A 21,355-nucleotide genomic window follows, 5' to 3' on the forward strand; every position below is an offset into this window, starting at 1 on the left:
CCAAGCCCTTCCTCCTACCTGCCTTTGCATCTGAAAGGAGAGGTGGATCTGAGGCCACTCACCCCATCACAGTGCTCTGCACCGCCCCCCCACCCGCTGGCCAATTACCCTTCTCTTTCCCAGGTTTTCTTTTTTTCTCTATTGACTCTTTCCCAATAGCATTTAAATATGCTTAAGATTTTCCCATCTTAAAAGAAAAATCCCACCCTCAGCCCCATAGTCTCCTCCAGCTGCAATGGCCCCCTCCCTCACGGCGAAACTTCTCCACAATGTTTAAGCTTGCTGTTTCTACTTCCTACCTAAGTGCCTCGTGAAACTCTGCTCCCTCTCCTGGACTTCCTCTTCTAGCCAGTCTTGCGTCTCCTCTCGGGGGCCTCCAGCTCCAGCCAGGCCCTGGCTCCCAGCAGCCTGCCCAGCACCCCCACCTGGACGGCAGGCTCTTCACACCTGCTTCTGTCTCATTGTCAGTCCTGAGGGTGGGGGCACTCTCTTCCTAGGTCTAGCATGCCGGAAGCAAGATCCACTTCATTTCCTCTCCTTTGGCCCCCATTCCCAATCCGTCGCCAAAGTCCTGGCCAGTCAGCATTCCAGATAGTGCTCGAATCCACCACCACCACCACATCTTTTGCCTAGATGACTCCAAAAGCCTCCTAACTGGTCTTCTGCTTCCTCTCAGGAAGCCCTGTCCATCCTCACAGAACAGCCAGGGTCAGCCCTCCCACCTGCTCTCTGTCCCTAGGCCCTGACTGCTACAGCTCTGGCGGCTGCTCCAGCCACACTGGCCTCCTGCTTGCTCCCTGTCCATACCACGACCACGACCTGTGCCTTCTGGCTTTGGGCTTTTGGGCCTGCAGACTCCCTGACTAAGGCTCCCATGTTCCCTGCTCCTGTTCATTTGCCCAGCTGGCTTCTGCTCTTCTTTTAGGCCAGGCCCGAGGGTGAAGCACCACCCACCCCCCACCCCACCCCTGCGCACAGCCCTCTTTGAACCCTCAGACCAGAGAAAGTTCCTGTCACAGCATCTCTCCACCTGTCCATCTCCTCCATCCCCCTTTAGACAGCTGTAATTAAAAGCTCATTTGGGTGATTACAGGTGTAACGTGTCTGCCCACTCCACTGAAGAATCCCCATGGGCAGAGGCCATGTTTTTTGGTCGCTTTTGGTCGTGACGCTGGCCTTGCACTGTGCATGGTCTGGTGGCCCCCAGGAAGAGCACAGCAGGTGCTTCTAGAATGAACACACGAACACAGATTGCAGGCAGCCTCTTGATGTCACTGGTACATGAGCACACAGTCCCACGTCATGCATACTGCTTCACAGATATGGCCACATTCACGGTCATTGCACATGGTCATCATCTCAATCCCATGGTGCCACCCACCACAGTCACCCCCATGGCCACCTTATTGCAGAGTCTCGCAGACAGGGGTCTGCTGTGGTTGTATGATCACAGAGAGGTCACCCAGTGGCACCCGCAGTCAAAGAATCACATGCACACTCAGTCTGTCATCCGGAGAGCTGCAGAGACCTAAACACATGGTCATGGGGTCAGGCCACAGAGTCCCCCACAGACCACTGACATACACGTGTAGGAACTGCATGGCCAGGTGATCAGGTATGGTCATACCCATGCCCACAGACGGTGCCACATATACAGCCACAGCATCAAAGAGTTTCACATGCACAGCGCACAGTAACACGCAACACTACACAGTTGTCACACAAATGGCCTCACAGACAGTCCCCCGCAATGGCTACATGGCCCCACACTCAGGCATGTGGGCAGCCTCAGTCATACAGCTGCATTCTCACAGACCTGTCCCCAGGTGCAGTCAGCTCAGGGTGACCACATGGCTCACATGTAATTCTCATGGTGGGCGTATGAAGAGAGGAATATGGATGATGGAGGAGATGAGGTTTGGGGCTATGGGGAGGGAAAACAGCCACCAAAGCAGGTCTGCAACCTCGCAGGCCCACCAAGGATGGCCCAGTCGGCTGGTGTGACCAGCACAAGGGGAGGATGGAGGAGGGAGATGAATCAGACACAGCACTTACCTGGGCAGGGTATGGGAGATATGGGGGGAAGGGAGGGGCAGGAAGCTAGGCAGGGAGCAGGGAAGGCAGCAGCTGCCTGGACACAGACTGGGGCACTTACCTGTCCCTTTCTCAGGGTCCAGACCCAGACCCCAGACCAAAGTCCAGTCCAGGGCCCGGCAGACCTGACCACCCACCTGGTCGAGGGGAAAGGGTGTGTGCGCGCATGTGCATGCGTGTGTGTCCCAGCCAGGTGTAACAGGCAGTGGCCTCAGGAGACACTTACTGGACTGTGCTGTGCGGGCCTCGATGGTGGGAGTGAAGACACCCACCCCCATATCCGAGCGGGCAGCTAGCTGGAAGCGGTACAGTGTGTCGGGCTTCAGGTCCTCTAGAGTGTAGGAGGAGGTGGGGTCGAAGGTCATCTTGTGCTGGAAGAGCAGGGAGCATCCACTGACTGCTCTGACCACAAAGGTCACTCAGAGGTGCTCCCCAATGTGGGCTGCAATAGGACCCTCTGGACAACCATCGCTCCAGGGTGTCTCCACAACACAAGGTTACATGGGCCATACAAAGAACTCACCATCTGGTCCGCAAAGGTCACTCAGAGGTGCTCCCCAATGTGGGCTGCAATAGGACCCTCTGGACAACCATCACTCCAGGGTGTCTCCACAACACAAGGTTACATGGGCCATACAAAGAACTCACCATCTGGTCCATGCCACACGTGCCCACAGACTACATGGCCCACAGAGCCACCTGGGCCACATGGCTCCAGGGAGATTTTAGGGTTCTGCCAATGTTATGTGAGCTACAGAGTCCAAGAGACCCAAGAGCAGACCCCAGGAACTCTGCCCCAGCAAAGGGGTGACACAGACAATATACAGGCCACATGGGCTGCATGGCACCCATGAGCCACAAAGCCCCACGGAGAAACCCTAGAGGCTGTGCCCAACAAACCTTCAGGGACCAGGAGGACCCCTCCTCCTGCCACCCTTCCCTGCCTCCTCACTCACCTGCTGGCCTTCGTCCTCTGCTGCCCAGTACACCAGCTCGTACTTGATGATCCGCTCCTGCTGGGGTAGCAGCCATGAGAGCTGGATCCTGGTATCTGACTCAGCCTCGGCCTGGAAGTCCGCGGGCTGTGCAGGTACTGCAACACCCCACCCAGGTACCGTCAGCCTCGACAATTCCCCGAGGACAGAGCACCCCAGACAAAGGAAGCAGGGGAAGGCAGATTCTCACCCTCACACCCTGTTCCTGCATCCCAAGTGACCACACACCTATGGAATACATTGCCCTCATCCTCCCAGAGCCCCAACTTCATGGCCTGAGGGAGAACGAGAGGCACTGCCACAGCCCTGACCTGTCCCAGCCCTGCCATCGGCCAGCACATGTGCCCCCGCCTACCTCCCTGCTGTGTCTTGACCTGGATGGTGGGGCTGGGTGGGCCATCGCCCACAGCAGTGAAGGCAAGCACACGCAGGCTGTAGGTGATACCGGGCAGCAGGCTGCCCACGGTGGTGAGGAGCCCCGCATCCGTGTTGTGCTTGTGCCAGGAACTCAGGGGGCGCCGGGAGTCTGGAGTGTAGTAGACACGGTACCCCCGCACCAGGCCGTTGGGTTCTTCGGGCGGCTCCCACTGCACCAGCATGGTGCTGGCGCTCAGCATGCGTGCCTGCACACGGCGCGGGGCGCTGGAGGGCGCCTGCTCACCTGTGCGTGCGTGCACTGCCTCACTGGGTGGCCCGCGCCCGATGCTGTTCACTGCCAGCACGCGGAAAGCATATTCTGAGAAAGGGCTAAGGCCGCCAATGCTGTAACGAGTGGTGGCCACGCCATCTACCTCCTGGAAGGGGCCCTCTGTGCCCGCTGCACGGTACTGGATGCCATAATAGGACACAGGCTCCGAGTTCCCAGAGTCCCACGTCAGGGTGACGCTAGTGGCAGTTGTCTCTGTCACCACAAGATCAATCGGAGGCTTCGGCAGAGCTGGGAACAAAGTGGAAGACTCAGGGCTGCCTGAGGTCATGACCTCATGAACCAACCCTACCCTTGGGAATCATCCAAGGGCACCTAATGTGACTATTAGAGTGCAGTTGACACCCAAAGCCCACCTGAAAGCATGGCCTGAAAACCTTATGGTGGGTGACCTCTGAAGGCACCCAGCTGGGGACAGTGGCCAGACTTGCCAGTGCCACCAGGGGCCTTGGTCATTTAGTATGTACACATGTCATCTCTGGGACTCAATGGATCCTCACACCAGCCCCTATGACTCATCTGGAGGTGACATGGTCTTCTCAATCCCATGCAGATGGAAAGCACCCAGGGAAAGTAGCAGAGCTCTGCCTCTGCAGTTCACCTGCGCCCACCTGGCGGTATGTGCAACTGGGCTGGGGAAGGGAAGGTAATTCCTAATGACAGACCCTATGGCTTGGCTCAAATTAAAAGTGGAGAAATCCCAGGTCCACAGACAATCATTCAACAAATAATTACTGAGTGCCCACTTAGTGCCAGGCATTGTGCTGGGGCTACATCACACAGTCACCTCCTTGCTCTCATGGAATTTATATTCCAGTGCAAGAGAGAATCAAAACCCGAGTCGACAACAATCACGACTCTGGTATGTTTGAAGACAGCAGGAGGCAGGGTGCCAAGACTGAGAAAAGTCCAGGAGCTCTCCTTGGATGGATGATCAGGGAAGGAGAGCCTCGCAGAGCTGAGGCCTGGAGGGTGAGGGGGAGCCAGCGATAGGGAGGGCTGGGAGGGGAGCTAGGCAAACGGAATGATGTGTGTCCATGCAGCAGCTGCACGCTGACGGTGGGGGGCCAGTGGGCCCCAGAGACCATGGTGGGGCTCCTGATCTGTATCCCAAGAGCAACGGGACGCCACCAGAAGGTGTTTCTCTTCCTTTTAAATAGGAGTGACATGATCCTGATTTACATTTTAAAATGATCGCTCAAGCCACAGAATGGAGGATGGGCCAGAGGCAGGTAAGAGTGGAAGCAGGGAGATCAGAGAGGAGTCTGTTACACATGTGTTACGTATGTGTGCCTGTCCCAGGGCTCCAGGCTGAGACAACCCACTCCCTGTGGCTACTATTTTTACTTCTTGCTGGGAGGCTATTAAACTGAAAGTCTGGTACAGTACTTATCCCTTATCCACAGTTTCACTTTTGTCAGTTTCAGTTACCCATGGCCCAGAAATATTAGACAGAAAATTCCAGAAATACACAATTCATAAGTTTTAACTTGGGTGCTGTTTGGAGTAGCCTGATAAAATCTTGCACCATCCTGCTCCATCCCGACAGGGAGGCAAATCATCCATGTCCAGCGTGTCCACGCTGCAGATGCTAACCTGACCATTAGTCAGTAGCTGTCTTGGTTATCAGATCCACTGTTCTGGTATTACAGTGCTTGTGTTCAAGTCACCCTTATTTGACTTAATAATGGCCCCAAAGGGCAAGAGTGCTGTGCCTAGTTTATAAACTAAACTTTATCATAGGTATGTACAGGCATATGAAAAAACAGAGCATATGTAGGGTTAGTATTACCAGTGGTTACAGGCATCTACTAGGGGTCTTGGAACATATCTCCTGAGGATAACGGGGGACTGCTGCACCATGTAATAGTTAAGGGGGTGGGCTGTGGATTCAGACCACCTGGGGTTCAAGTCCCTACTCTGTCATTTACTTCTGTGTGACCCTGAGTAAGCGATGTAGCCTCTCTGTTCCTCAGTTCCCATGTAATAGTTAAGGGGGTGGGCTGTGGATTCAGACCACCTGGGGTTCAAGTCCCTGCTCTGTCATTTACTTCTGTGTGACCCTGAGTAAGCGATGTAGCCTCTCTGTTCCTCAGTTCCCTCATCTGTAAAATGGGGATAAAAAGATAAAAAGAGCATCTGTCTCACAGGATAACACGAAGACTAAATTAAATAGACTGTACTTTCTAGCATGATGTCTGCTACCTAGGAACTCAATGTATGTCAGCTATTATCACTAAGGCTGTTATTAACAGAGACAGTAAGGATCCCTCAGCCCTGCCTGTGCCCATAGCGGCTGGCTCAGGCTTGCCTGATGGGGTGCTACCACCTCTTGTAGCTCTCTGTGACAAGGCAGGCCCCAGCAGGCACCTGTTGCACTCACCTTTCACTGTGACTTGGGCCGTGGCCTCGATCATGCCCAGTGAGGAGATGGCCACACAGGTGTAGTTGGCAGAGCGCACAACGTTGCTGAGCTCCAGCACATTGCGGCCGACCGGCATCTCATCCTCCTTGGTGAGCTCCTCAGCCCCCATCATCCACTTTACGTAGGGCATGGGTGCACCCACTGCAACGCATGTCAGGTTCACGCTGCCACCTGGCATCACCTCCTGGCTGCTGGGAGGGATGGAGAACCGAGGGGCCACGCGGCGCACTGTGGGAGGAGGGAGAGAGGCACTCACAGGCTGGGCAGCACACGCTGGTGGGTGGAAGGGCAGGGGCCCCTCATCCAGGAAGCCCTTCTCATCAGAGCCAAACCCACGCTCAGGGACAGGAGGGGTGGCATCCCTGGGCTCCGGCTCCCCACCTCCCACCCCACTTTTGGGCTAGAAGTAGCCCCCATACTCAGGGACTGTCTGGAACATGATGTCTTACTTAATGAGAAATCTTGCAACCAAGCTCCCATTTTACAGCCTAGAAAACTGAGGCCCAGAAAAGTCCCACCTGCCCAGGGTCACACAGGGACCCAGTGCAAGGTCTGGGCCTGGTCAGGACTACACCCAGGCTATCCTCCAGTGCCTTCCCCTGCTCACTCCTGGTCCACTGGATGGGTCTCCAGAGAGACTAGTTGGAGCGCCAGCAAGAGAAACCCAGGCCCTAGGGTGGAGGGTCCTCAGAGCATAGCTGGGGCAGAGCAGAGGAGCATTCAGGAGTCTCTCTGGAGTCACTGCCTCCACCTCCAGGCCAAGGCTAGAGGGGACCAGATGAGGGGAGTGGCATGACCCCCTGCTGGGGCCTCAGCCATGCTCAAGGCACAGCCTCAGAACCCAGGAGGAGAGGCTGCCCTTCAGGAGGGCTGGACAGCGGTGAGGGGTTGGGGCAGGCCAGAGATGTGGTCTGCGGGCAGGATGGGCATGACAATGGCAATTAACATGATGAGGGTGCCGAACAGACGGCTTTCTGTGCCAATGAACAAGGGTCTCAAGGGGAGGGTGGCTGTGGCTGGCCATGACCTCCAGCCTTGGACTCCACTGGCCGGAAGCTATTGTGAGCTTCTCAGTCCAGGGTGCAGCCTGGAACCACCCCCCCGTTGCAAGCTCGGCACAGACATTTAGAGCATGCAGTGGGAGGGAAGGCAGACAAGACCTGGCTATGGGGAGGCATGCATGGCATGCAGACGGGTCAGGCAGTGGTGGGCAGAGGCTGGGTGTGTCCTACACAAGCACCCTTACACATGGAGAAGTCGAGCAGAGGGGCTAAGTGAGCCCAAGGCCCTACCAAGAGCACTGGTCTCCGGGGACCCTTGCCAGGGAGTCCAGGCATGCAAAGAACCCAGGAGCACATCAGGAGCACCTCCTCCATAGGCACCAGACTATGCAGCTTGCACAGCCCCAAGTCACAGAACCAGAGCTGGAAGCAACTACAGAGACCACCTGCTCAGACCTCTGACCTCACTACACAGGGGTCAACACGGAGGCCCAGAGACCAGACTTCCAGCAAGTCACCAGGTCCTGTTAATGCCACTGCCTAAAATATCTTTCCAATCTACTTATTTCCCTGCAAACCATCTATCTTTCCCTGGGTTGCTGCAATGGGTTCTTCATGGGCCCTCCTGCCTTGTCTGTTACCTGGTCCTCCACAAACAGCTGGCACAAGCCTGATTACGTTGTTCCCTATTTAGCAAACTCCTGCATGGGTCCCCAGTGATTCCTCAACCCTGCCTACAAAGCCCTACCTTACTTAGCACCTGCAACCTGCCCCACTCCCAGTTCTCCAGACAAAACCAAAACACTAGCAATCCCCCAGCGGTCCAAGCATGACTGACATCACAGGCTGCATCTGTGTCCCCAGGCTCACTTGGGGCCTCATGGACATCCAGTGTCCTGCATTCTCCTAGAACCAGAACACTCATTTTCTTTAGGGGAGAAACCATCTCTCCCCCAATTCATGGTGGGGCATGTGGCCCAGATCTGGCTAATGAGAAACAGCCTCTGGACTTCTGCAAAAACTAGAAGAAAACCAACTTTTTCTCTACTGGGTAGCTAAGCTTAAAGTGGCTGGGGGACCACCTTTCCTAACACATAGGAAAAGCTGCTTGAGAACAAAGAAGTCTGGGCCGGCCCGTGGCTCACTCGGTAGAGTGCGGTGCTAATAACACCAAGGCCCCGGGTTCGGATCCCACATAGGGATGGCCGGTTCGCTCACTGGCTGAGCGTGGTGCTGACAACACCAAGTCAAGGGTTAAGATCCCCTTACCGGTCATCTTTTAAAAAAAAAAAAAAAAAAAGAACAAAGAAGTCACAGGGAAGAGCAGAGCTAAGAGACAAAGACAGACAAATGCCTGACCAGACTGTTTGGATGCCTGGATCTAGCCCTGCTCAACACCAAATCTACTACATTTTCCAGTTTTGTAACACAAGAGTTTCCTTGTTTTGCTTGCACTGGTGTAAGTGGGTTTCTGTCATCTGTCCCAGTGCTGGGAGTCTACAATGATGATGACAGCATGTCACAGACACAGTAGTTCTCATGGCAGAGAACAGGTAGATCCCATGGCATGGCTGGCAAGTGCTCCATGGCAACAAAGGACTCTTTGAACACTGCCCCCAGATGGCACAAGGTGAGGCCAGGAGGCACAGGCAGAACGACGGCTCAGCCCAGTGGTGCGGACACTCCCTGGGCTCTGGAGCTGGGCCTGAGGGACGGGTGTTGTGGGGAGAGGCCCAGGCAGGCAGGTCTATTTGCAGACCGAGCCCAGGCCTGCCTAGGAAGGGAGGGTCCAGCACAGAGGAGCAGCTTTAACTGACTGAGTTCCTCTTGTCCTCTCAGCCAGTGGCTGCCCCATCTCCTCCTCATTGATGGGCATCAAAACAGGTTGAAAGGGGAAACCACTCTTGAGCCCCTACCATGTGCTTCAGGCTTTCATGCTGTAGATGTTATCCCCTCCCAATTACAGACAAGGGAACTGATTCAAGACTGATACTCTGACATGCCCAAGTTTATATACATAGTAGGAGTGATCTGTGTGATGAAAACCTCACACTTTTTGAGCCCTGGCTGACAGGTCTGAAAAAAGAGACCCAGGAGGCTCTGGGGAGAAGCTCCAGGGTTAGCTGGGGTTGGCAGAAGATGCTACTTCAATTGGCATAGGGATAGGACTTCATGAATCTGTGCTGGGGAAAGGTCATGGCTGCGCGCTTGACCCTGGTCACTGTGGAATCTTGGGGCATGATCAAGTCCCTGGATGCCAGAACAAAGAGCCCCAGCAGAAGGAATTAGGTACTTGGCCAATAAGCCTTGGGCCCCCACCTAAGCAGCCCAGGAATTTGACTAGCCTTCATCCCCCAAATAATCACTGGAGGATAGGGTCTTTGGGACAAGATTCAGACCTCATGGATCAACTCTAGAGGTCACGCCTGTGCTACTCCTTCTAAAGCCTGGGAAATGGAGGCCTTCCAGGAACTAACACTAAGGATAGTTTGGGTTTTATTTCTCCCCTCCCAGAGGCAGGTGGCAGGGAGAACTCCAGGGGATAGGGATGAGTAAGAGATGTCGGACATGACCCTTAAGATCATATGTAGCACCAGGCAAGGGCCTCAAGCCCAGAGGCACCAGGTGTGCCACCTTCACTCCTTCCCTAGGACACTGGGCTTGGGATTCCTTCCACATGCAAGGAATCCTGGCACACGGCTTCCGATGGCTCAGACACATCTTCTCCATGGTGAGAAGGAGGTCAGGGTATGTCTATAGCAGAACGGTGGGGGAAAGAGGGCAAGAGACAAGTTCCTGGCTTGCCGAGTACCAACAGAGTCCTGCATCCTAGACCTGTGCGGACAGCCACCCATGCCAAGAGGCAGGAGCGGCTGGCACCTCACTGCAGATGTCCTGCCGTCCTCCTCCCATCATCACAGACACAGGCCTCCAAAAGGAGCAGGACTCGCCCTGGACTCAGTCTGTTGACAGAACCAACAGTGGGGACAGAAAAACTGGAACTGGGAAAAATGCACTTAGGGCCTACTCTCGGGCTCCAACAATGCCGGTCTATAACTGTTCCCCGTGCATCCTTAGTGCTGACATTTTATAGACAATTTCCAAAACAGGACCCTGCCATTTCTGGATTATATTTCAGCTGTAACTTTTAAGTCTAATTATTTGCACTGACAACCCCCTATAACAGGGTGGTGCGGTGCCTAGAGGCATCAGCATTCCATGGAGTGACAGCCTAATCGCAGGGGGAGGCAGCCCCACAATCTGCATTCACTCGTGGAAATTTCTCTGATGAAAATAACACAACATGAAGGAGGGGATAAGGGGCTGGATCCACTGTATCAAGATAAAATAACTCTTTAATAAATAACCTTGTGGCTGCCGCAGAGCAGTAATTAAATGCCGGCGCACCCAGCACACAGTTTTAAGTAAAGCTAGAAAAACGTAAGATGCAATTATCAGCGCCAAACAAATTACCAGCCCAGCAAATCCCCCTGGAATATTTAGAAACTCATTTCTGCTTTCCCATTAAATATTTGTGTATATGATTATTTTTGGTGGGACCACAGGGTGGGGGGTAGGGTATGGGAAGGGGCGTGAGGGGATGGCTGCGGCTGGGCTGTCTCTGCTGATGACTATTTTCTGAACGCCCTGGCAGATCAGCCTGGTCAGCGAAACAGTGTAACTGAAAAGCCCCAGGGCTCAAGAGTGCATATGGATGGATGTTCCGGGCTGATATCTGAGCCCAGGCTGCAGCCCTCCTCTCGCCCGGCTCCCTCTCCATCATGGAGGAAAATCAAGCCACAGAGGATGATGCAGAGGAGACCAGGTGGCCTGGATCTACTCTCTGGGGTTCAGCCTGTCCTGTGCTTCTGCCCTGAACCCCCAAAGCCCAGTGTACAGGTGAGTGTCCCCTGACCACTCAGACCATGTGACACACGAATGACCAATGGCCCCTGCTGCTGGCTCCAGCATTGGGGGTGGGGGTCTAGCTCCGTGGGTGGGACTGAAATCTGAGCCCCATATGGGACTACTCTGGAATGGGCTCAAGGGGATCCTGCAGGAAGCTCCCCCACCTGCAGCTGAGCCAGGGGCCGCCTCTAGGCTCCCACATGGGCCTCCAGGTGTAAGCAACAATTTAAGTTTGAATGTCCAGCACCTAGCACGGACTAAGGAATGTCAGCTGGCTGGCAGGCAGGCAAATAAATTCCCCCTCAGACAGACATGTGAGCTGGCTGGGAGGCTGGGCAGAGGGGCCTGGAGCAGGTGGGAAGATCTTAGTTTGGATCTGGCTGGACAGGGAAAAAGACAACGGTGCAGGAGACCTTCCTCAGTGAGCCAAGATGATGCCACTCGCACTGTGCATGGACACCAAGCTCCCTGAGGCAGACCAGGGCTGGCTGCCCCATGGAGACCTCCCTTGGTGGGGGGTCTGGGGGGCCTTAAGGACAGGGAGGACACTATGAGACTTTTGTCCTGTGCTGCAGAATCTTGAGGGGACAGCCCACTCTAGCCTCTCCTCTTCATCTTCATCCCAGTGGTGTGCACTGAGCTTGGGCAAACGTGGTCCCTAGGTGAGCAGGAGGTTGTGGAAGGCCCACAGGCACACGTAAGACACTACAGCTCGTACATCTCTTTCTGACCAGAGCTCCCCCAACCATTCCTGAGCTCTACCTGGAACAGAGAGCTGGCCTGGCCCAGGCACAAAGGGGGGTGCAGTTTCATGCCATGCACCATGCCCACCCGACCACCATGGCAGGGAAGCCCAGCTAAGGGGACATGCAGACACATAGTGCACCAGGCACATGCAGGGCAGGGGGACCTGCCCACCCACCCCTGGTCCTGCCTGCCTGCCAGCCCCACAAGGAAGAGCAAAGGCCGACTGGCGGGCAGGCACGGCTGGAGCGAGCCTGGGAGCTGACCAAGCCCGCCGGTCCCTACTGACGGGCGAGTCCCGTTGAAGACGAACTGCAGATGGATAAGAAGTGAAAAGGACCAACCTTCTCGCTGATCTGAGAGATGAGAGTTTGGGTTGATGGCAGAGTGCGATGAGGATGAGGAGGGAATAAAAAAAAGACAAGGAGAAACACAGAGAGAGTAAAAACAGGCCAACCTTCATCTGCCCACACAGCACGGAGACAAGACAAGACTCCCGTGCTCCCTCGCACGCACACGTGCACGCAGGTGCACACAGACCACGCTGCTCACAAAAGACTCAGGACTCATGGAGGACACAGCGGACAGGGCTGGGGCCCGCCAGCAGGTGCCAGGGACACCAAGGGTATGACTGGGAGTGGTGGAAGTGGGGCACAGGCAGGCTCCCATGCCTCACGCACGCCATGGCTCAGACAGACCCGATGAACTGGGCTCTGGGGTCAGGGCCCACCCAACCCACAAACCCACCAAGGCACACAAGCCACTAGAACCCCGCAACCTTAAAGAGGCCCCACGCTGCACAGCACCAGTGTGAGGAGCACGTCTGGGCACCTGTGGGGAGAAAGACCGGGAGGCATCACCCCCATTTTAGATAGCTGTGTCCCGGCAGCCAGGTCCCTGGAGGGTAGGGGGGAAGGTTGGTGGCTCTGGTGCAGGTAGATCAGGCTCTGCAGGGGGAGGGGCCCCACCCTGGCAGCTGTGAGCCCCAAGAGCTGCAGGAGAGAGACGCTGTGGATGGAAGGAGAGAATGAGTCACTCAGGAAGGGAGTCAGATAGTGACGGAGAAAGAGGCTGGTCCAGCAGCATGCCTGGGCCTGCTAGACTGTGGGTGGAGCTGTGGGCAACTGTGAACAAAATCAGACGTAACTGGATGACGCACCCCCCACCGCGATGCTGACAGCAGCAGCAGCTCCCGCCTATCAAGTGCTCCTGTGCACCTGGCAACGCACTGGGTGCTTCACACGTGCTGGCCTGTTCAATGCAGTAGCAGCAGGGCCTCAGGGGACAGGGGGAGCCCTTAGTCCGGGGGACAGAGGAGGGAAGTGGGGTAGACACCAAGGCCAAGTCTGAGGCTTTGGGGCCAGTGGACAGCAGCAGGAGAGAAGTCAGAGAGGCTGGAGACAAACGCCAGCGAAGGCCATTGTCCAGAGCAGTGCCTCTCCACCGTGGTGATTTCCCCAGGCAACACATGGCAATGTCTATAGACATTTTAGTTGTCTAGGTTGGCATGACCTGGGGATGCTGCTGGAATCTAGTGGGTGAGGGATGCTGCTAAACATCCTACAATGCACAGGACGGCTCCCCACAACTAAGAATTATCTGGTCCTAAATGCCTCTCGAGGGAATAGGAGCCTGCTATGAAGGAAGTCTGGAAGCCGCTCTGCTGGGAGATAGGTGGGGGCACAGGCCAGCAGGCAGGCCAGGCTGGCGCTAGGGGGTTCCACCATGGCTGTCTGTCCACAGCAGGGTTCAGGATACAAAGCTGGTGGCCAGAGGAGCTGGGGCTGCAGGGCCCTCAGCACTGCTGGGGGAAGAAGGCCAGAGGTCTTTGCCAGGCATGACGTGCAGAGGGGTGGGGACACCAGAGGCAAAGGACCTGGGGGCAGGGCTTTCTAGGTGTGCAGAAGTCCTGTCAGTAGGATAGAAGTGCCTGTCCTGGGCCTACAGGACAGGTTGCTCTTGGCAAAGCAACTTTTAGATTCAGATGGGGCCTAGATATGAGGCAGGTTCTGGGGACATAAGCTTGGACATTGGGACCCATGGGAACATGTGCACATGTGTGAGAGACAACAGAAGGCAGGTTGGTCATTTTAGAATCCCTGGCAAGCAAGGCTGGAACTAAAGGAACCCCCACATTTCCTGCCAAAAGGCATGTAGAAATGGAGCCAGGAAGGCGGATTCAGGAAGACCTTGTGGAGGTGGGGGATGGGCCACGGCAGGGACCAGTCAGGGTCCTGCCTGAGCCCATCATGTTTGGACAGTGGGAGCATCAGAGACAGGGATGTCCCAAGGGGCTGCAGGTAGATTTCCCTGGTCAGTGCCCGAGCTGCCAACTACAGCAACTAGGCTTAGTCATCTCTAAAACGACCCACTGCTCCACCTCTAGAGATAGGGCCAGCATACTGGTGACCTCAGAAAATGTAGTCCAGCCAAGAAGGTGACACCCACCTTGGGTCTGGGCCTTCTCCTGCCTCAGAATTGCTTCCTGCAGTTCTACGCCAGGAAATTTGCCCATGTGGCCACACCTACATAGCTTGCTTGGGATTTGCGGTGGTTCTGCTGGGCCAGGCTTCCCTTCTCCCTGCTACAGCCACACACAGACAAGGGCCAGGGCCCAAGACCTCCACACTCTTGACCCTACAGTCTTTTGGGAGAAGTGCTCAGGTGAGAGTACACAGCACTCAGGATGGCTGGGGTGGGAGGAGGCAGGTCTCTGCTCATGGTCATTCAGGCTGCTCCACTCTGGCAGGCCCCCGTGTCTCTGTCAGATGCTCTGCCAGAGGCAGTGTGGGGTGAAGGCTCTGCTGCTTACAGCTGCTCCTCGCCAGGGCCCAAGACCTCCACACTCTTGACCCTACAGTCTTTTGGGAGAAGTGCTCAGGTGAGAGTACACAGCACTCAGGATGGCTGGGGTGGGAGGAGGCAGGTCTCTGCTCATGGTCATTCAGGCTGCTCCACTCTGGCAGGCCCCCGTGTCTCTGTCAGATGCTCTGCCAGAGGCAGTGTGGGGTGAAGGCTCTGCTGCTTACAGCTGCACTCGTCTCTCCATGTGGGGGGTTCTGGGCTCCTGGCCTCCCTGTCAGCTCAGCTGAGTCTCGCTGAGCAGGACTCCTGACAACAACGGGGGTGGGTGTTGACTTCCCATTCCATGCTCCCAACTCCCCTACAGCATCTCCAGTGGCCTTTGAAGCACAATTTGCCCATCAGAAACAGCTCTTCTGCAGCTCAACTGGTCACCACACGGGCTGGCAGCCTGTGGCCTCTCGGGAGCCACCCTGCGCCCTGACACACAGCAGCTCCTTAGTGCATGTTGGTGGATGGCCTAATTCTCTCTGCCCTGAGTAAGCAATCTAAACACACAGCCCTGAAAAACGGGAGAGATCACTGCTGTCACCCCTGCTGCATGCACTGGGTGGACAGTCAGAAGATACCCCTTGCAAAGCCGCTCTAAACACTTACTGTGATGAAATCACCTCTGCAAAGAAGCCACATCCACTTTCCTTTACAAATCCCGAGAAGAGACAGTTTAACTTTTAATGACATCCATCTGTGCAGGACAGCTACGTGAGGGGACAGTGGGGGCAGGAATGGCTACTAGGACCCTACCAGGGCACTGTGTACACCAGACCCAGCATGTTCTCAATAAGAGGCAAGGTGGCCAGCTTTCGTTGCCCTTGGGCTGTGAGTACAGCAGAGACTGAACACATCAAAACAGTCCCCAGGTCCTATCTGCTGGGTACCTGGACTTCTGAGAAGTACACAATCCACTTAGTCCCAGCAGGAAATACCTGGAACACAGGAGATGCTCATCCAAGGCACGTACCCATAGAAGCTCACAGCTACCTCAGCCTGAGCCCCCCACACAAGGCTTCTGGCTGGTGGCAAGCACAGCTGGCTCCTCCAGGAAGGCCCCAAGCAGACCTGGTCCATTGCTGAAGCCTGACTGCCCTAAAGCCCAGTGCCAGAGTGTTCCTGGAGCCCATCGTGCTGAAGAAGACAGGAGGACCAATAAGGTCAGGTGTGCACGTTAACACACAAATGTGCATACCTGCCTGTACATGCGCGCGCACGCGCGCGCGCACACACACACACACACACACACACACACACGGAGAAGTCTGCTCAGAAGGCTCCAGACTCCCGTGGGGCTCTGGGCCCATGCGGCAGGACCTACGAGAGACACAAACGTTCCCAAGAGCGGCTGTTTCCCCAAGGGCCTGTGGGGAAGGAAGGCAAAGTAGCAGCAGATGCCAGGAGCCTGCCCAGCGGGAGCTGCTGCTGCTGCTGTCCCTGCTGTGGAAAGAGGTGGGAAGGAAGAGAGACCGGGCCCGTGGCAGTCTGCACCAGGGGCTCCCAGCACACGACAGCAGGTGCAGCTCAGCTCCATGGTGACAATGACCAGGCACTGCTGGAGTCCTTACCTCGCACATACAGGTTTGCAGGGGCTGAGTAGCGTGTGCCTGCTGAGTTGGTCGCCACACACTCGTACTTGCCTTGGTCTGACTCCTCACTGCTCTCAATCTGCAAGGCACCTGTGGGGACACAAAGGGAGAGGTCAGGCATGGCCTGTGTTGAGTGTGGCCTGGACCACAGGAGGCATCTCAACAGCATCCATGACTTGTGTTGATCAGGTGTTGCAGCTCATCTGGGCCACACCCCAGCACCCATTCTGCTTCCAGAAAGTTCTCCCTGACAAGCCCCATGGCCTCTTGGCCCGAAGCAAGGGTGGTGCTCAATCCCATGCCACCCTGCAGTCCAGTTAGGCTTGTCTTTGCTACGCTAGGGGCTGCACCCTACCCCCCAGCTCCACTGAGTGTCCACCATGCTCCTGCCAGTACTGGAGCCTATTTGCCAGTGAACATCCCCATCAGTGCTCCTGGCCCCACAGCCCCACCAGGCAACCCAGAACCAGGTGTGGGAGCGGCCTGTAGATCCGCTGGCCTGGGGTTCGCAGGCACGCAAGACCCTCACTGGGCAAGAGCCTGAGAATCTGCCACCCACCAGCAAGGAAGGGGCTTCTCTGAGGGCCTGGTGCCCACAGCCTGTGCTTATTGCACCCATTCTCCCCTCCCACTCTACCTCCACCCCCACCCCTCCAGCCCCACCCATTCCGGCTCCTCTTCTCAGCCTGGTCCCACTAAAGTGCTTCGACCCACCGCGGCTCCTGCATAATTCAGGAGGCTAATGGACACTGTAGCTCCCACTCGGGCCAGCGCCCTGAGGGGTTGCTCTGGCCGCAGACGGACAGACAGGAGCCAGGACTGGGGGCGGGGGCACAGCAAAAGGACCCTCACAGAGGGTGGAGGAAACCTGGGCTTAGGGCCAGTCCTGGCAGGTGCAGGTTGGGGAGCCCACGGAGGAAGAGTGGGGAGGGGGGCAAGACCACTCCACTCAGCCAGCCCCCAGCCCCAGCAATGAGCATTTGAAAAGCCACTTGTGAGAGCTCACCGGGCAAGCTATCCGTGACAGTAACAGTCCCGAGCATGGGCAACATGCCCCTCCCTGGAACCATCCAACAGACAACCACACCCACACAGGATGGTCCAACGGACAGTTAATAACCCCCACAGGACACAGTCTGACAGAAAAACCACCTCCTGCACAGAACAGTCCCCACTCCTCCCAGGGCCCAGGCTGCCTGGCAATCATACCCACACAGGACACAGACAGAATCTTCTGGGCCCACCTGACTGGACAAGACAGAAGCCACAGTAAGAGATCCAAACCACACCCTCATGGCCCAGGCCCAAAGGGAGGACCACTACAAGCCCAAGTTACAGCCCCTTCGCTGCCTGACATCCCTCCTCCACCACCTAACCTAGGGCAGCAGGGGGGCTATGAGCACCCAGGGGGCCGGGAACTGGAGGGGTGGGAAGAGGAGATGCCACCGACACAGGAGGACAAAGGGCTGGCCTCTCTCTGTGGTGCTGGCCTCAGCCCACCCCACAGGGTACCAGGTAGCATCAGACCCAGAGCACATGCCCAGTACCCATCTCCTGCAAGAACAGGTCATGTTTATGGGATGGATGGACACTGTTACAGAAAATGTTCACTCAAGCAGGTGGGGGTCAGGCTCCTGGCTAGTGGGGGCTGCCCTAAGGTCAGCTCAGGGGGGGGCAGGGGACACCTGGTGGCTAGTGCCACAGGCTGGGAGCAGGAAGCGGTGCCTGGGTGGGTTTCCTGCCTGTGGGAGAAGGAAGCTCCCCTGAGACAAAAGCCTAAGACTGATCAGGGAACCCAACACAGACCCCATGCCTATATGTACACAGAAATCCCTAAATCTGGAACCAACACCAAGACTCCGCAGCAGGAACAGCAGTCAGCCTAGTGTGAGTGGATGGGCAGGAGACTGGGGGGATGTGGGGTGAAGCGAGTCCTGTCCTCTGGGTGATGGAGGCAGCTCCTCCTCCCAGCTCCAGCTTCTGTCCTGAGACCATCCTGGTCCTAAATTCTGAGGGTCTAGATGTGCCCACGAATGTGCCTGAGAGAGGTGGGGGAAAAGGATATGAGCAAAACCAGCAGCCGCCACTATCCAGGCGTCTGCTCTCCATGGCAGACACTGCATACACCCTCACTCTCTGCTTTAATTCTCATGACCCTGTAAGCTGAGTGACCCTGCCCCAATTTAAAGAGGAAGAAACGGACTTCTGAGAGATTAATCCCATTTTTGAAGGCCACACAGGTGGTCAGACTTGAACTGGATTTCTATGAGTCCAGAGTCTGTGCTTTTGACCTCTATGTTGCAGAGCCCTGCTGTGTGACAGTGGCCTGGCGGGGACTCCACGCTGCTTGGTCTATTCATTTCCCTGTGGTCATCCCAGCATCTACACTGAAGTCTTATGTGAAGGCTGGCTAGTTAGCCCATCTTGTTAGAGCATGGTGCTGATGACACCAAGGTCCAGGGTTCCATACCTGTGGCCAGCCACAAAACAAAACAAAAAAACAAACAATCAAAAAACCCAAAAAGCCCCCACCCCAAATAAACAAAAAATAAGGTCTTACATGAATATCCCTCCTAGTCCTTGCTGGGCTGAATGGGATGATCCTCGTTGTACTAGAGGCCGGAACACTAAAGGGGAAGTCAAGTAATAATTGAGATCCCCAAGAGAAAGGAGGCTCTCAAGAGGAAAGGGAAGGCTTGTTCATGCTCCCTAATCTCACAGGAAGATTCTCCATCTACAGCAGCCTGGGGGACAGGCCAGGCCTCACTGCAGGAGCCAACAGGGTCCCCTCTGTGGGGCTGGCGTGGAAGGCCTGGGCAGCAGGGCTTGCCATCCCCAAGGTGGCCTCAGCTTGTATCTCCACAATTCAGACTTGCAATGGATGAGTCCACAGGAGGGAATGACTGAGAGTGGATGTGTGTGGTGGCCGGTGGTGTTGGGGGACCAGAGCTGGAGATGAGGAGGCTGAAGAGGTCGGGATGGGGATGGGGAGGTGACGGACTGGACGGGATGGAGTGGAGGTGACGGCAGTGGCGTGGCGAGATGCACGGACAGCATTCTTACCTCTGATTGGTGAACCACCTGGCGAGGTAATTTGAATGCAAATAAGATCAGAGAGAAGCATTAGTACAAAAGGAAGGAAAGCCACACAAAGCCAAATCAGATCAAATAAAACACGAGAAAGGGCCTTAAATACATGGAGAAATTGAGGACTGAGTTAGGTCAACGCGGGTGATGTGTGAGCAGGCACCAGGCTGAGCTAGGCTGAGTGTGGGTGTAGCTGTGTCCCCAGGTCGCTGCATTGCTCTGGGGTGGGGGAGAGTGGGGGCAGGGGTGGTAGTCAAGGAAGCAGGGGGTGCAGGGAATCAGGAAGGTGAGCCAGGGCTCCTGCAGACCCTGCTGGCTGGGGCCAATGGGGGCAGGTGAAGAAGAGAGGTAGCAAACCCACCCACAGGGCCACCCAAATCCCACAGGTGGGTAAGATTTCAAAACAAGGCACTTACCAAAACAAATCAGGGTGTTAAAGCAGACAGAGAAAGTGTTAAAGGGAGGATTCACCACAGGCTACCACCAGACCAGGTCTCCCACAAACAAACAGATCAGCCCCAGCAATGGTGGGGGCGGCAGGACTCGGTAACCTCACACCCCAGTGGCAGACTCCCTATAAAGCCCACTCACCCCTGCTAAAGATGGAGTGCCTACTGAGCCTCACGGGCGAGAGGCAGAGAGGCCAGTGCCACCCCTTGCCTGTACAGTGTCTCACAATGCTGGGAGTTGCAGCCAAGAGAGCAGGGCACTTGCCCTCTAGATCCACGCTTATGCTGGGATCAGAGCCGCTTCCCATTCCAAAAGGGGCTTCCTCTGAGGTTTGGGCCCCCTGTTCAAATACAGCCTCATCCACAGGAGAGAGGAGGCTGTGGGTGGACCCAGGTCCAGCTCTACCCTACCCACTCTCTGCCTACTTCTGGGTCATGGGATGTGTACAGAGAGACAGACACAGATCACTGTCTCATCCAACTTAACACCACCCATCTGGAAGAATTACCCATCTTGCGTACAAATGAGGAAAGAGGCCAAGAAACATTAACTGACTTGCCCAAAGCCCAAGGTCATGCAGCTTGTAAGTGAGGTGGCAGGATTGGCCTGGGTCTAGCTCACAGTCTTACCAGGGGACGAGGCTGCTTTCTGTACTCGCAGAGCCTGGGGAGAAGGGAAGGCAGCAGTTGGGACCTGCGGGGTGTGGGAGGCGTGCATGGAGCATTGGGGAGAATCAGCACAGTGATTCTCCAGATGCTGTTCAGGGAATCTTCAGGGGTCCTCGAGGCCCTTTTAGGGGGTCCACAAGGTCAAAACTACTTTCATAATACTAACATATTATTTGTCTTATTCACCTTCTTTCTCTCATGAACATACAGTGGAGTTTTCTGGAGGACACATGACCTGTGATATCGCAACAGACCGAATGCAGAAGCAGACAGGAGAATCCAGCTCCTTCTATGATGCCCCAAAGTAAAGAGATTTGTAAAAGTGTAAAACAATCCTTTTCTTCTCGCTAATTTTTTTTGTTTTAGAAAATACAATTGTTTTTCATTTAAAACCGTTATGTTAACATGTAACAGGGTTTTTAAAAACTACTTTTAAATGGATTAATAAAATTTAAATCTTCTCAGTTTTAATATCTAACATGGTAAATATTGACAGATATGATGCACACAGACTAAAGTTCTTTGAGGTCCTCTGATATTTACAATTAGAGGTCCTGAGACCAAAAAGTGGACAACGGCTAATCTATTCCCATAGTTCAGTCCAGGCCAGATCTTGGAGAAGGGGTGGCAGTGTACATGGTCCAGGGGCCAGGACCTCTGGGCTCCTGGCCTCAGCTCTTCCAAAACCCAACCTGCGTATTCCCATAGTTCAGTCCAGGCCAGATCTTGGAGAAGGGGTGGCAGTGAACATGGTCCAGGGGCCAGGACCTCTGGGCTCCTGGCCTCAGCTCTTCCAAAACCCAACCTGCTATGTGACAGGACTCTGCACCTCTC

At 55.4% G+C, this 21,355-nt stretch overlaps 1 protein-coding gene across 11 annotated transcripts in view; it reads right to left on the reverse strand.

The window, feature by feature from the left end:
• Nucleotides 1-21,355, reverse strand: part of PTPRF (protein tyrosine phosphatase, receptor type, F) — a 53,315-nt gene that overhangs the window by 27,682 nt on the left and 4,278 nt on the right. For 7 of the 11 annotated variants that reach the window (XR_551587.1, XM_008587644.1, XM_008587638.1 and 4 more), the window contains exons 2-6: nucleotides 16,296-16,406; nucleotides 6,179-6,448; nucleotides 3,445-4,026; nucleotides 3,051-3,187; nucleotides 2,321-2,465 (exon numbers count right to left, since the gene is read on the reverse strand). Coding sequence is in view for 10 of the 11 variants with exons in the window: in XM_008587644.1 (XP_008585866.1) it covers nucleotides 2,321-2,465; nucleotides 3,051-3,187; nucleotides 3,445-4,026; nucleotides 6,179-6,448; nucleotides 16,296-16,406 (1,245 nt within the window). In the remaining variant the exon portion in view is untranslated. Of the gene's footprint in view, nucleotides 1-2,320; nucleotides 2,466-3,050; nucleotides 3,188-3,444; nucleotides 4,027-6,178; nucleotides 6,449-16,295; nucleotides 16,407-19,379; nucleotides 19,414-21,355 lie in introns of those variants that run through there. The other 4 variants (XM_008587645.1, XM_008587643.1, XM_008587642.1 and 1 more) reach the window with 2 other exon arrangements.

This window comes from Galeopterus variegatus, unplaced genomic scaffold (genome assembly GCF_000696425.1).
Source record: "Galeopterus variegatus unplaced genomic scaffold, G_variegatus-3.0.2 Scaffold4471, whole genome shotgun sequence".
NCBI classification, from domain to species: domain Eukaryota; kingdom Metazoa; phylum Chordata; class Mammalia; order Dermoptera; family Cynocephalidae; genus Galeopterus; species Galeopterus variegatus.